We start from the raw sequence: 15,186 nt of genomic DNA, 5'->3' as shown, positions 1-15,186 counted from the left end.
GCACTACAAATGCGCTCGTCACCGTGAGACAAGATGTTAAGTCTCATTTGCCCAGTAATTTCACTAGCTACGGCGCCCTTCAGACCGAAACACAATAATGTTTACACATTACTGCTTCACGGCAGAAATAGGCGCCGTTGTGGTACCCATAATCTTGCCGGCATCCTGTGCAAAGGAGCCTCCCACTGGTTCCCACCGCAATATTTTACATCGCAACTTTTAGTCGTTACTTACCATTTTCATAACTTTATTGTAGATCGTAACGCTTATGTCAGGCAGTTTGTGTTTCAGGTATTCAGCGGCTTCTTCGCAACTCTCGCACAGCATCAGTCCGTCCTTGTGAGTTGAGAGCAGTGCGAGCGAGACGGAAAACATCACGTCCAACGATTCAAGGAATATTAGATCTAAAAACAATAACCGTAAGGCTGAATTATTGGTAAATTATAGAGCGTACAATGTGTGTATACTAAAAGTACAATAAATATGAATCTTAATCATGGATACATAAAACACTTAAAACATGATAAACATCTGTTAATGCAAATCATACCTTACTGCCTTAACGTAAGGTTTAATTGACAACGCTGACTAAAACATCAGCGCAAAGTCAATAAAACATACCGATAGAACATGGCACATTGAAGTCACGTTCTTTCTTTACAGTTTAATATAAAAAAAGTATCTTACGATATTTTTTTGACTAGATATTCACAATTACAACAAAGTTATATAAGATTCCCAAGTATTAAATTTACTGTTATATTTAAATTTTTTAGAACAGGTGTTGCCAACTTCTTATGGAATAACTAGAGTATGGGTGATTTTAATTTCTCTAACAGCAATATTTATTTCAGTTAATATAAAGTCTATATTTTTAAATATCTGTATGGCTGGCATGTACCAATAGTTAGTATTTTAATATTATATTTTAAATTACACCATCATGAAAAAGAAAATATTACTATTATTAGAGTACGATAGGCAACCCTAGTTAAATATATCTGTTTAAAGAAAAACAGTTATATTAGAATAAATAGTTATATCTAGAGTGGATTTTCGGTATTCAAAGTGATTTCAGGCCATAAACGCTAGCGTCTATTCGACTATACACATCATACACAGATAGTGACACAAGATTATGAGAGACCTTATTTTTCTCGAGACTTTTTACGGCTTTTTATCTTGTTAAAATTTAATGATAAAGACACATAATATGTTACATTAATAGGTTAGCTTTTATCTTGTTAAAATTGAATGATGAAGACACATATTATGTAATATGTTACATTAATGGGTTACCTTTTATCTTGTTAAAATTTAATGATAAAGACACATAATATGTTACATTAATAGGTTAGCTTTTATCTTGTTTAAATTGAATGATGAAGACACATATTATGTAATATGTTACATTAATGGGTTACCTTTTATCTTGTTAAAATTTAATGATAAAGACACATAATATGTTACATTAATAGGTTAGCTTTTATCTTGTTAAAATTGAATGATGAAGACACATATTATGTAATATGTTACATTAATGGGTTACCTTTTATCTTGTTAAAATTTAATGATAAAGACACATAATATGTTACATTAATAGGTTAGCTTTTATCTTGTTAAAATTGAATGATGAAGACACATATTATGTAATATGTTACATTAATGGGTTACCTTTTATCTTGTTAAAATTTAATGATAAAGACACATAATATGTTACATTAATAGGTTAGCTTTTATCTTGTTAAAATTGAATGATGAAGACACATATTATGTAATATGTTACATTAATGGGTTACCTTTTATCTTGTTAAAATTTAATGATGAAGAAATATATTGTGTCACATTAATAGGTTACCTTTTATCTTGTTAAAATTGAATGATGAAGACACATATTATGTAATATGTTACATTAATGGGTTACCTTTTATCTTGTTAAAATTTAATGATGAAGTCACATAATATGTTACATTAATAGGTTACCTTTTATCTTGTTAAAATTTCATGATGAAGACACAGCATATAAAACAGCTACATTACCAAAAAAGCTTTATTTTGCAAATCACATTTTTTTTTCTGGATCAAAAATGCGAAAAGATCCATTGTACTATCCTTAGACCATTATTTATACGTCTAGATAGTCTATGACAGCTGTGAATGGGTCGAAAAGAAATAGACTTTAGAACCAACGTCTATTTTGAGCAATTCACGCACACTTACACAAAGTGTCATACAAATCGCGAGTGAAAGACGTAGCTTGTTACGCACACTAAACTAATATTCATGGCCTGTTTTTATAGGTTACTAGCTGACCCAGCAAACGTTGCATTGCCATATAAAGTTATAAGAAAAAAATCAATAATTAAATTTTTTTCACCTTTTAAACCATCTCTGGACTTCCACAAATAATTCAAGACCAAAATTAAAAAAAAAAAAACATTTTCATATATAAGATTACTATCATAGTACTATTCTCTCTATATATCTCTTTTAAAACTTTTTCTAAAAATTTTAACTCAATAACTATAAATAATCCGTTTGCGGAATATGTTTAGGTTAGGATAGACATAAATGTCTTGTGACCAACCTTAATTCCGACGTAGTCGTAACTTAACTCCAGTACCGGAAATAACTTTTGATATCTGTTATAATTATGGAAGAATCATTGTCAACCAGCCACCACCAGTAGCTCTCGTTCATGATCATGACACATGAACCAGACATCGCATCTCTCGACCTTTAGGAACTGCAAACTCACTCACCAAAAACTCTGACCACGAAGCCCAGAGGAAACTGGCTGGTGAAGAGTGTCAGCATCCAGGGCGCTGCGTACAGAGCTGGTGATATGTCGAGGGACTCCAGCTTCGCGTGGAGAAGAGGCTCGTGGTCTCGGAGAAGACGGGACAGTTGGTACAGCTGAAATTACAATACATACACCTTAAACTACATATAGTGCAGATAGAAATATTTATTTAATATAGCTAAATGTTATGAGATTAAAATTATTTTATATATATATTTGCACATAAAGTTTTAAGTTTAGTTTATTTAACGTAACTCATAGTATTTTTTTTATGAATATAAGGGACGAGACGAGGACGATCAGCTGATGGTAATTGATACGCCCTACCCATTACAATGCAGTGCCGCTCAGGATTATTGAAAATTCCAAAAATTCCGAGCTGCACTACAATTGCGCTTGTCACCTTGAGACGTAAGGTGTTAAGTCTCATTTGCCCAATAATTTCACTAGCTACGGCGCCCTTCAGACCGAAACGCAATAATGCTTACACATTACTGCTTCACGGCAGAAATAGGCGCCGTTGTGGTATTATTATTATGTCAAATTATATTTTGAAAGCCTTATGTAAAGCCAAAGCTTCTGGTCAATATGTAGATAAAAAAAATTGTATACATTTTCCCTTTCTATCCAACTTCATTTTAACATTATAAGATGCCAACATTTTACAGATTATGCCTTAAGATCGAAGGTTTTCTCATAGTCCACGAACGCCAAGCATAGTGGCTGTTTATACTCCTCTGTCTTCTACATAAACTGCCGCAGCGAATATATGTGGTCTATGGCCTTTTCGGAATTCGCCTTGTTCAGAAGGCTGGAAGTCATGGAATTTGCGCGAAGAACGAGACAATTCGTGATAACCCTAGAAAATAGCTTATAAACATGGCTCGGAAGTGATATAGGTCTAAAGTTCTTCAAAAGAATTTTATCGTCCTTTTTGAAGTACACTATACTTCTGAGCCATGCCTGCGGCGTTTTTCCTTCAAGGGTGACGGAGTTGAATAGCTTCTAGAGAATCTTAAGCACAGAAGTAAAACCAGCGCTCAGAAGCTCGGCTGTAGTTCCATCATTACCCGGCGCCTTGTTGTTTTAAGCTGTGTAGCACCAATAATAAACAAGCTTAATAGCAATACCGCTCAGAGTTTTAGGTTTTCAAAAATCATGAATGATACAGCATTTTAATTCATCTGGTGAGAGTACCATCACTTCGCTTATCATAAGAATATATATTTCGCTAACCTGAACTTGCAAGGCACTCATATCGGGCAGGTACTGTTTCCTTAGTCCACGTCGGAACATGAGATGTCTTAACAACGTGAATGCTTCCGATTCTTCCATCTGGAATAGAACAATAATTAAAGATTATTATGGGAGAGCAATTGAAAAAAAATTATCCCCGCAACAATTACAATAGCAAATATAATAAAAAAATCGGTTCATAAAAAAAAGTTCACACAACAATGGGAGAAATTGAGCGATTCCTAGGGGGTGAAGGATTACTTACTACTGCGCAACGCACATTTGTTTCTGCCCTGCATGAAGTGAGGGTCACCACGACACTATCGACCATCTGCCTCCATAAGATCTTTAACTTATTCACTCACATCGTCAGAAAAAAAAGTGACAACCTTGAAAAGCGATCTAGAGGCAGGAGTCCAATGCGTTGGAGCATACAGATCCGCGACGCCGCCAATAAAAACGTACACGAAGCTATACACATTGCAGATGACCATAACACACGGAAAGCTATCGTCCGGAAGATAAATGGAGGTTACGACCCTCAGTAATGAGGAAAACAACACAAGGACGAGGAGAAACGAGGGTGTAGATCGTAGCACGAGACGAATTCGATAGTTTCAATACATCAAAAAGCTGTCACAGTTTTTTTTATAAATTATAAATGGCAAACGCGTTAGAAATTCGTGTTTTCTGCCCGCTCAACCGCTTTAGTAATGGATTTCTATACAACTCTCCTGTCCACACATATGTATGGAAATAATGACGCACTTTCACCCCAGTTGTCACTGTCAGTACGGATTCAAGTCTATACAGGTGTAGTTTAAACAGTTTTTCTAACTAACCTAATAAGGTTACGAATTAAAGTTAAAAAAAGCTGGATTCGTGGAACGGACAAATAAACACTTTCTCGTGATGGATACCTTTATATAATAGTTTTCTTCATCATCATTCACTTCAGCCCCAAACTGTCCAATGCTGGACAAAGGCCTCCCCAAAGTTTTCTCACAAAGATCGGTCCTGCGCTGCCCTCATCCAAATTATTTCTGCGATCTTGACCAGATCACAGGTCCATCTTATGAGGGCCTAGTTTTCTTTACAATATTATTTATTTTGATACATTTCTAACTCACGTGCAGTAACAATACTCCGGCGACGAAGCTCAGACCTTGACAGTAGCCCACTTCGGGGTCCAGTAGGGAGTATGCTTTCAAGATGTTGTATAAGGCCAGTTGTCCCGGGCCTAATGATGACTGAAAGTACGAGTGCTTAGGGAATGTACGACCTGGAAAGAAATTTAGAATTTGAAGTATTGAAACCGGTCAAAAAATTAAAAACTGACGCTATTTTGATTTCAATTATTGTAGAGCTTGCAATCGTTCTTTGTCTTTTATTTAAAAAAAAAGGATTGGCGTCATCTTTCTTATTGATGTGTGTAATATAAGCACGTGTGTTTTTTAAAGATCCATGTCAGGTATTTGGTAAAGTTTTGCAGATACATAATAATATTACTTACACTAACGTTGCAAATTATTTCATAAATAATCAAGTTCCTATTTCACTACTAGAGCGGTTAGATTACAGTAGAATGATTAGAGCTCATCACTTAGTATGCCACAGGGAATTATTTAGGTCCCACACTTTATCGTATATGTCGACAACGATAATTTATAAAGAGTATTGTTAAAATTATGAATGATTATAAGTGATTACAACAAATATATCTATAAATATTATTTTTTGTCGTGCTAAAGTCGATTTGCTTCTAACTACAATAATATCAAACTGCCAAATATTATTATAATTATGAAAACAGTCATTTACAATAATCTTTACTGAAAATATAAACTTACCAAGATCTATAATGATAGCGTGTTGGTGCTTTGTCAGGCCCGATAGTAAAGTCCTGTATGGAGTGTTGTGATTGGGAAACATTTTGATGTCCGGAGGGGGAATGCGGAGACAGGCCTGCTCAGCGAGGAAATACCAGACCAGCCCTCGTATCATTCGTGGCACGCCTGGTAAATGTATAAACACATGTATATAAAAATAATAGTCAGAACTTTTACGGCTATAATAATTTATCTACTATTAAGTACTAAAGCGGGACCATAATATAAATTGGACGTAGTTCCTCAAAAAACGTTCCAAGACACAAACATCACATTTTAAGGAATTCGTGTTTAAAGTTTAATAAATATTAGTGTATTTCATACATGAGGGTTAAGCTACTAAGTCATGATGTCATATAAAGAGTGACAGTAGGGAAGCCATTTTCTCAGTCCGTTAATATGAATCACGTGACCAGTTTTGTGTTTTTAACTCAATTTCGACATTATTGTGGTTTGAAACGTTCTTCTAGAATTACGTCCAATTGATCGATAGCCATCGCTCTATCTATCCACAAATAACCTAGGGCGAGTACAATTTTTATATAAATTTTATTGTAAAACATTTTTTTTTAATAAAGTTCTGTTTCAGGTTTCCTGAAGCAAATCATACTTCGGGTAGATTTAAATTCTTATTTAATTTGAATTAATATACACATTATTTTGTTAAGCTTTTAGAGCTCTTCGCGTAACTCTTCGCGTAACAGGTGAAAGTATTTTAAAGTAAATAATTTATAGTAATAACTAAAGAAGAATAAGGACTTCTTAAAACGTTGAAAAAATTCCAATAATACAATTATGCTTGCCACCAATGCGATGCATGCTATTACTTGTTCCAATAAACGTTTTGATATTAGCTATTGGACGCCTCGGACGGCAAGGTTGTGCTTTATAACAGACCTGTCAAGGTCACACGATTTCCACTCTTTAAACTGCATATTTTTTTTTATTACTCTTACCCATTATAAAAAGCACATCAATATAAAGCTGAGACACTAATGAATAATCCTGATACGTACTATTGTACGATTACCCGATACAGACTATTGTCTGTGGTTCAAAAAAACAGCGTGGTACGGATATCTCGAGAACGACTTGATGAACATTTTTGAACGATATTTTTTTTCACAATTCAGAATTCAGCAGAGAAGGTTCGTCTCGAAAATCACAACTGTAGGCCTTCTCATTTTTTTTTAGTAAAAACGCAGTTGATTCAAGTTCATTCGAAATTCAACTTTAAAAAAAAAATAGCGTGAGCGTTCGAGACGTGCACTTTTGGAGTGCCCCTGAGGATTCTTGAAAAGCCAAACAAAAATTCTGAGCGGCACTACAATTGCTCTCGTCACCTTGGAATATAAGATGTTAAGTCTCATTTGCCCAGTAATTTCACTAGCTACGGCGCCCTTCAAACCGAAACACAATAATGCTTACACATGACTGCTTCACGGCAGAAATAGGCGCCGTTGTGGTACCCATAATCTAGCCGGCATCCTGTGCAAAGGAGCCTCCCACAGATACGTTTCAATACCTTGTCGCACAGCTTGTGTCAACATGTGTCGGTCGACCTTCGCGAGCGGGTGCGAGGTGTCCCTGGCGAGAAGGGAATCCCACATTAACCCCACGCCAGGCTCACAAGTACAAAGTTCAGTATACTCCAGCTTTATCCGACGCACAGCTGATGATTCAGCGCTTTCTGTTGAAAATATTAAGAACAGCTTCAGTATTTCCGAACATAAATTAAAATATAAACAATGTCCATCTACAAAGACTCTCTAAGTGAACACAAGAAGTAAGTAGGGATCAACATATCTTCTTTAATTTATTTTTATTTACGAGCTTCAAGTAAAATCCTTTAATATCGTTTTTTATGTTACACGTTTTCTATATAAATAGGTACTATGAAAGTATTTTTGTGAGTGATTATTAAAATAAACTAAACGTTTCGGCCAACGAGACTAGATAAGAATTTAAACAAAGTTTCAGGGTTCAAAATTTGAATAAATTGTATAAAATACCTACACAATTTTGCATTAAATATTCTAATCGCTGTCGTCTATAATAGACACAGATGATTTGTCAGAAGAGTCCGAATCAGCCGTATTTATGCCAATATAACTCAGTAACAGTCCGTTTGTTTACATTATTTATCTAGTCTCGTTGGCCTTAGTACATATTTTATATTATTTTGTTTTGACAACGGAAGCGTAGCATGAAAGAGTAGCTAGTTTAAACTATCTATGCCGGACGCACCTTTCAGTCGATTATTCTCTTTCTCCATTCGAACTAGAAGCACAGTTTGGTCAATCGCCATCTTCCACAGATGTCTCAATTGTTCCTTCGTTCGTTTTCCACTGGCGGGCACAGGGCGACCCAACAGTGTGTTTGTTGTTTCACCTGAAACAATACGGATATAAAATCAAAATTTGAGGTAATTTAGATAAAATATACTGCACAAATAATTAATATTGAAAGTGTTGGAAAAAGTCGACTTCGCTGTTTTTTTTCAGGTTCATCTTTCCTTGTAATTTTTGAGTGGATGCATACATTATTGTTATTATTAGTCAAAGATTAAAATAATTCCATATAATAATTGTTTAACTTTAAGTCTAGCTTACGACGTATCTCATTGGTTGCCACGGGTAAATTTAGAAAACAGACGGGCTCTTGACCAATCAACCTTACTGAAAGGTAGACGGAGTTAAATAACGGCCCCTGATGTTCCACTTCAACCCAAAGATATCCTTTGCTGGTGAATGGTAGCCATCCATAGTTGCCAAACATTAGTAAAGTCCATGGTAGCCATCTAAAGTCTCCAAACGTATAGTAATGTCGTGAAAACTTCCGAGCTCTCGCACTGACGAGAGCAAAAGGTTAAAGGTTAAGGTGTTAATTACATTATGTTATTGTAGTGTGTATTTCTGTATACATCTTAATCTAGGATAAAGTTTCAACTAGATTTGACATGTGCCGTACATCCAAAATAGATAAATATTTCTAGAACGCGGACAAATTCAAATGCAGTATGACAAGGTCGACAAGCTTCACCTTAGTTGCGAGAATGATAATTTGGATGTATTACTGAATTAATTGAATATATATAGGGATTTTTACACATTATTTCTAATTATGTGGAATTCTTTACGTATTAATATGCTTCTTCTATCGATCTTTTTACAAAGTTAGGAATGTACTTCACCACTTTAATTACTGACAACCACATAAAATTAACAAATTAATTACAGTAACAACTGAGGTGTTACGTCATTTTCATTTCTAATAGATTTTGTATGTTGTGATATCGTTTATGCACGGTATTATTATTTGCTTGTCACATCCAGGTTACTTTATCCTAGATCTTAATAGATATGGAAGCATAGTTCGTTTAAGCTATATTAATGCACTATATTGACAACTAAATAAAGCACGTATTGCACTTTAGTGATGACTAATGATAGCCTTTCAGTCTCAAGTTAATATTACCTTCAATATCATGTTGAACCACTTTTTCGTAAATGGCTTGCCGCCATGTTGTATCGGCGGCGTTGGACTCCGAGGCGCTCGGCCGTGAATCACTCACCTTCAGGAAGCTGCAATTTGAGGGTAGTAGTGAAAAATCTCAAAATATTATTAACTCAAGTAACTACGAACCAAACATTTTACTTAAATACTATTCGGATGATGAAAACGAGGGATTTATTACTAAATTTTTATATTAAAGTGAAAACTTCTTTTGGCGCACCGCACATACTTTTTTTCGTAGCTATTAAGTTAGGCTGATCTGATATATTCTTATAACTGTATTTTCAATAGTATGATAAGATTGAATTAAAGCTGTGGTTACGTGGAAGTGCAAGAAGAATAGGCTGATCCGTTGACCGCAATAGCTGCCAGCGCTTGGGTTTCCAGTATTGAGGTGCGTAGATAATACTTTGTACATTCTCCGCGCCTCTGGGCCCCATGGGCCAAGTGTCTCGACACCAAACGGCACAAAGATCTTAGTGAGACCGACATATTTGTTGTCGGCAGTCAAAGCAGCAGCCCCAGCACCAACTGAAGTAACTTGGACATGAGAAGGAGCCAGAGTGTCCACGCAAGGTGCGTGCCACACCAGCGCCCTTCACCGTGCCCAAGTCATCAGGGACATATCATCTGGGAGCTTGCCGTTATTTTAATAGCTTGAATCAAAGAAATCATTTATGGCACAATCACGTTGCTACCTTGGCGTGGCCAACAGAAAAATATTAATGGAAATTTTACCATACAAACATTTTCGACTCTTTTCTCCGTAGTTTTAAGATCAAAATTATTTTCAAATAAAATCAATATTATCATTATCGGCACAGCATTGCAATGGGCGGGGCGCATCAAAAACGATCAACTGAACATCCCGATCATCTTGTCCCTTATTGTCATTAAAAAAGAATCTGTAAAAGGCCTAAGTTAATATTTCATCTAAAGAGACCGTGATATAACTTTGAATAACAATGGATCCTGACGATATTATGAGCTATATACCACACGCGTCTTTTCCCAGCGCACCGGTAGTTTATGTCGTGGATCATTTGAGTTTATTTATAGAAAAATACTTACATATCCATCATAGTTGAATTGACAGTCGGTGTGGTTTCTTTGGAAACATCAGGCTCTTCGACAACAGGCGGAGTTTTAGGAAAAGTTTGTTCTGAAATAATAGTTAATTTATCAAAGCCAGCAGAATCCGTTCATAGATGTATCTAAACGCAATCAAAAAATATTTCGAAACTGTCGTTTTTTTCTCTTTTTTTGCGCTGTAATCTTCGAAGAATTTATAATTCAAAATTGAAATTCTGTATGTCAAATCTTTATTTTTTTATATTTTGTATTCTACTGACAAACTACATAATATACTTTCTATGCTCTTAGCTGGTGAGCATTTCTGTCACTTATCATAACAATATAATATGATCTTCATTACATATATAAAAATTTAATTCAATATGTTGAATAACATAGATTGAAAGTTTAGTTGTATTATTCAACTCACACACACTAAACATCTAAAGCGACTAGTTAAATACATTTTGGCTTTGTCGAGTGTAGCGTTATCAGAAAAGTTCTGAGCCATCCAAAATCAAGAGGCGATTGTAATTTATAGTTTTATAACTCTAATATTTTTTTATTGCGTTAAGGTTTATTATTAACTTTTGTAATGCGTTAAGGAATATTAAAATGAATATCTACTATAACGTCTGTTGTCCCTTTATGGCATTAATCCAAATGTCAAAACTTATAAGTAGGTACTTCCCACTGAACTAGATTAAAGAATCATAAAGTAAGGGGAAAAATCTTAGGTTTTACAGCAAAGGGAAGGAAAAATTTAAAAATCATTATTCAGGTGAAGTGGTCAAGAGATGCGTTTCCAACCGTAATACATTCGACATATTATGGGTTTGGGAATATAGCCCGCCAGGTGATTTCGCAATGTGTCTGTGGGAGGAAAATATTTTTTTAATTTTATCGTGATGTCCGGTAGAGTATAAAGCGCAGCTATAGTTATAAAGTAAGATAAAATTTCGTGCGTACAAAGTACACATATCAGAAGTGAAACCTTTGTTGTGCATGAAACTCTAAGCTGCATATGAAGTCCTGGTACATGTTGCTAGGATGACACATGATTTCGAAAGACATAACAAACACCGCTACCATATTTATGTTCTCCTGATGTGTATGTCGTGTGCAACTATGATCGCCTGGTACCAAAACACTGTGTAATACTTCCTAATCATATAATATATTTTTTTAATTAAATTATTTATTATAAAATTATTTTACCTGGTTGTACTACCGCCGGGGAAACTGACTTTGACCTCAAGTTGTCTGGCGACAAACAATCAGCAGAAGAGGTCACCGATGAAGTATCGAGGTTCAATGGAGGAGGCCGTGGTGATGGTTCCTAAGGGGAAAATATTTACACTTCTTTAACGGAACAAAAGAAAAATCCTTAAAATAAATATTCGTAGTCATCGTAATCGTTCACTCTGATAATTTTTCCCTAACGCGCGAAAAGAAGTTTCACTTCAAAAATATAATTCGTACAGCTTGAAATATTATTTAAAGGATATATACCTCATGTCCAAAATAAAAACAATGGCTGCATAAAAAATGGAAGACACCTTACAGAATGATTCTTCACTTAGCAACCAAACAATTAAATTCTGTTCCGTTGCTTTTCATCAAACGGCTTTTCTGCAACTTGATCCGACTGCACGGAAAAAAAAATTAGATATGACTTGGCATATCTGCATAGCATTAATACTACTAATACATGGATGGCTAGTAGGATGTGATGGCTAGTCCATGCGTTATTCTCGTGAATGGCTACAGCTAATAGTGCCTGGTCAAATCTGTCATCAGAGACATTGTTTTTTTTCATGTCAGAGCAGATGGTGAAAATACTCAGTCTTGTGCTGCTTGATAGAACGTGCTGAAGCTCGACTATTTTTTTGGTCTTTTGTGACGAATGCCGCATTGCGCCATGTCACAAATGTCCAGGCGTCTTGTAGCGATACAAATTAAATTTGTAACCAAAATTTATGGACGATGCGGGACCGAGATTATTATAACAACGTGAGAGTAGAACAAGACCCAAGTACCAAGATTTACAATCGATTTTGGTTACAAATGAATTTTGAATAATAAAATATATATCGTAAAATACGTGACACTATATATGTCTATAATGTAAGGTATAGGCCAGATATATACACCTTATAGCCCGATGTCGCCTAACAAAGGGCAGCCAATAGGAAATGTTCAAGATATGTTGTGATAGTTATCCGACCAATAAGCACTCAGACTGCACCCGCTCACCTCAGTTGGTCGAATTCTGTGGATTTCGAATACTTGGTGCTAAGGCGGTCAAATATAACAAAGAGGTAAACACTGTAGGAGTTTTATGTGCTTATAACTTGTAGTTAGAATTGTGTATTTAGTAACTACATATTTTATAAAGATGATATGAGATTCAATGGAATATTATAGCTTTAAAATTTATCATATAGCGTTATAGATACAATTTTCTGGAATAGTTTCCTTTTTACCTAGCAATACTGTAGGATAAAAATTAGATTTTCATTTAGGTTTCCAATACATAATTAATTATGTTTTTATAATAATAATAAATGAAACTCAAACCTTCTTAACTATAGGTGTATCTTCTTTCCCCTGTCTCCTCTTCAGCAGGTGGTCGAAGCCGCTTGATAAGGAGCGCTTCGCTTTCATGAATATTGTGCTGCCCCCTAGGTACTGGTTGAGAAACTCTGACCTGAAGCATAAATAGTACATCACTCATCAACAAAAGAGAGTTAATGATTCCTACGAGGGTGCAGTTGTAGGAAAAGGCGGAGGCCAAAAAAGAGCATTTTCACTCCACCTATAAGACACGAACGTCGCAAATGCAAGTCTGGCGCAACCCAGTATCAGCTCAATCCATTTGACCGCATGCAACGCAGAGCAGCTCGAATTGTCGGGGACCCAGGGCTCTCTGAATGGCTGGATCACTTGGGTAGAGACGTCGCTTCATTGTATGTCTTCTACTGCATTTATCACGGGGAGTGTTCCGAAGAGCTGATTCACCTGATTCATTCCGCCAAATTCAACCTTCGCAAGACACGCCACAAATTAGGATATCATCCCTTCCATCTGGATGTGTGGGTGGTCCTCCACAGCGTGGTTGGTAGTGTGTGGAATGAGCTTCCTAGCGGTGTTTCCGGGACGATACGACATGGCTACCTTCAGAAAAAGCGCGTACACCTTCCTTTAAGGCCGGCAACGCCTCTGTCATTCCTTCAGTGTTGCCAGAGAATATGGGCGGCGGTAATCACTTAACACCAGGTGACACGAACGCTCGTTTGTCATTTGCCATAAAAAAGACTAAAATATAATAAACACATAAATTACAGACTTACAATATACAAGCGTAGAGTAAAGCGTGCTTTATCAGTGGGAGGCTCCTTTGCACAGGACAGAAATAGATTACGGCACCTTTTTCTGCCGTGAATCAATGAACGTCCGGATCTAATAAAAAAAATATCATCAGTTGGCTTACCTGTTTTCTGCAGTATCATGTACATGCCGCTGTTGTTTCGCTTCGCAGTTGGCACGAAGCAGCATCATGAGGAACGCATTGTGTTCGGTCACCTGCAAAAGAAATCAATCTAGAACTTTCTCTCGGTTTTGCGCACCTGTAGTTATGTTTTGAAAGTGATAACGCTCACTTCTAGGATTAACACACAAATAAAACTTGAAAACAATGTTTTATGAACGATGCGGGACTCGAACCCACGACCTCTGGCGTTCCGTGCCAATGCTCTACCAACTGAGCTAACCGTTCGAGTGACGTATAGGGCAGAGCACTGGTACGGAACGCCAGAGGTCGTGGGTTCGAGTACCGCATCGCTCATAAAATTTTGTTTTCAAATTTTACTGGAGTATAATAAGTAGTTTATGTGACTGTACATAATGAAGGGCATTAAACACGAATGTAGTTATAGTAACATCACACGAATGTTTTAATGCCTAATTATATACACTTACATACACTACTTTATCATCCCATATATCATAAACCTCCATTTTGCATTTAGAAGCCGCATATTACGATCACCATAAATTTTAAGCGGTCATGATGGTCAAAGAGTATGTAAATACTACGTAATAAGAGGTGGAACTGCCTAAGGAAAAATTTAAATTTTGTTTAGTATGAAATGTGCAGTGATTTTACGTAAGTTTGAAATAATAGTAATTACAGTATGGCGATTGGCGACAAAGTATAATCTGGCTAAGTTTGAAAGCGAACAGTTGCTTTTAAAACGTAACGTTTATACAAGATTATAGCCGTCATAGTCAGTCTATTAATCACTGCACGTTTAATACAATCGAGTGAATCGCTTTTTTTCTTAGAGTTTCGCTACGCTGGTGGCGGCTATGAAAAGTTTTCTGCTAGCTGTCATTTTAATTCAGAGACAAACCAGAGTCGGTATCGTTCGATATCTTACTTACGTGCAACATTTGTAGAATTTGTTTGCAAATTTCATTTAGAACAAAACGTCATCTCGATTGATATTAATAATAATAATAATATTGACACACTTTTTACACAAATTATCTTGCCACAAATTAAACATATATTATAGCTTGTGTTATGGGTTGCAAGACAACGATATATTTAATACAATATACTTACTTAAACATACATAAATACATATTATAAATATACATAAA

The 15,186-nt window shown here is 35.8% G+C and overlaps 1 protein-coding gene across 3 annotated transcripts in view; it reads right to left on the bottom strand.

The window, feature by feature from the left end:
- The window catches only part of LOC126980170 (TBC1 domain family member 1), an 86,985-nt gene that overhangs the window by 7,712 nt on the left and 64,087 nt on the right, over positions 1-15,186 (bottom strand). For all 3 annotated transcript variants that reach the window (XM_050829758.1, XM_050829759.1, XM_050829760.1), the window contains 12 exons: positions 14,012-14,103; positions 13,099-13,228; positions 11,737-11,857; positions 10,516-10,606; positions 9,406-9,512; positions 8,176-8,319; positions 7,454-7,618; positions 5,890-6,054; positions 5,170-5,321; positions 4,040-4,138; positions 2,763-2,916; positions 235-404 (listed from right to left, as the gene is read on the bottom strand). In XM_050829758.1, coding sequence (XP_050685715.1) covers positions 235-404; positions 2,763-2,916; positions 4,040-4,138; positions 5,170-5,321; positions 5,890-6,054; positions 7,454-7,618; positions 8,176-8,319; positions 9,406-9,512; positions 10,516-10,606; positions 11,737-11,857; positions 13,099-13,228; positions 14,012-14,103 — 1,590 coding nt within the window. The remainder of the gene's footprint in view (positions 1-234; positions 405-2,762; positions 2,917-4,039; positions 4,139-5,169; positions 5,322-5,889; positions 6,055-7,453; positions 7,619-8,175; positions 8,320-9,405; positions 9,513-10,515; positions 10,607-11,736; positions 11,858-13,098; positions 13,229-14,011; positions 14,104-15,186) is intronic.

The sequence above is a fragment of the Leptidea sinapis genome, chromosome 5 (genome assembly GCF_905404315.1).
Source record: "Leptidea sinapis chromosome 5, ilLepSina1.1, whole genome shotgun sequence".
Classification (NCBI taxonomy): Eukaryota; Metazoa; Arthropoda; class Insecta; order Lepidoptera; family Pieridae; genus Leptidea; species Leptidea sinapis.
This window is presented reverse-complemented; position numbering and strand designations above follow the sequence as displayed.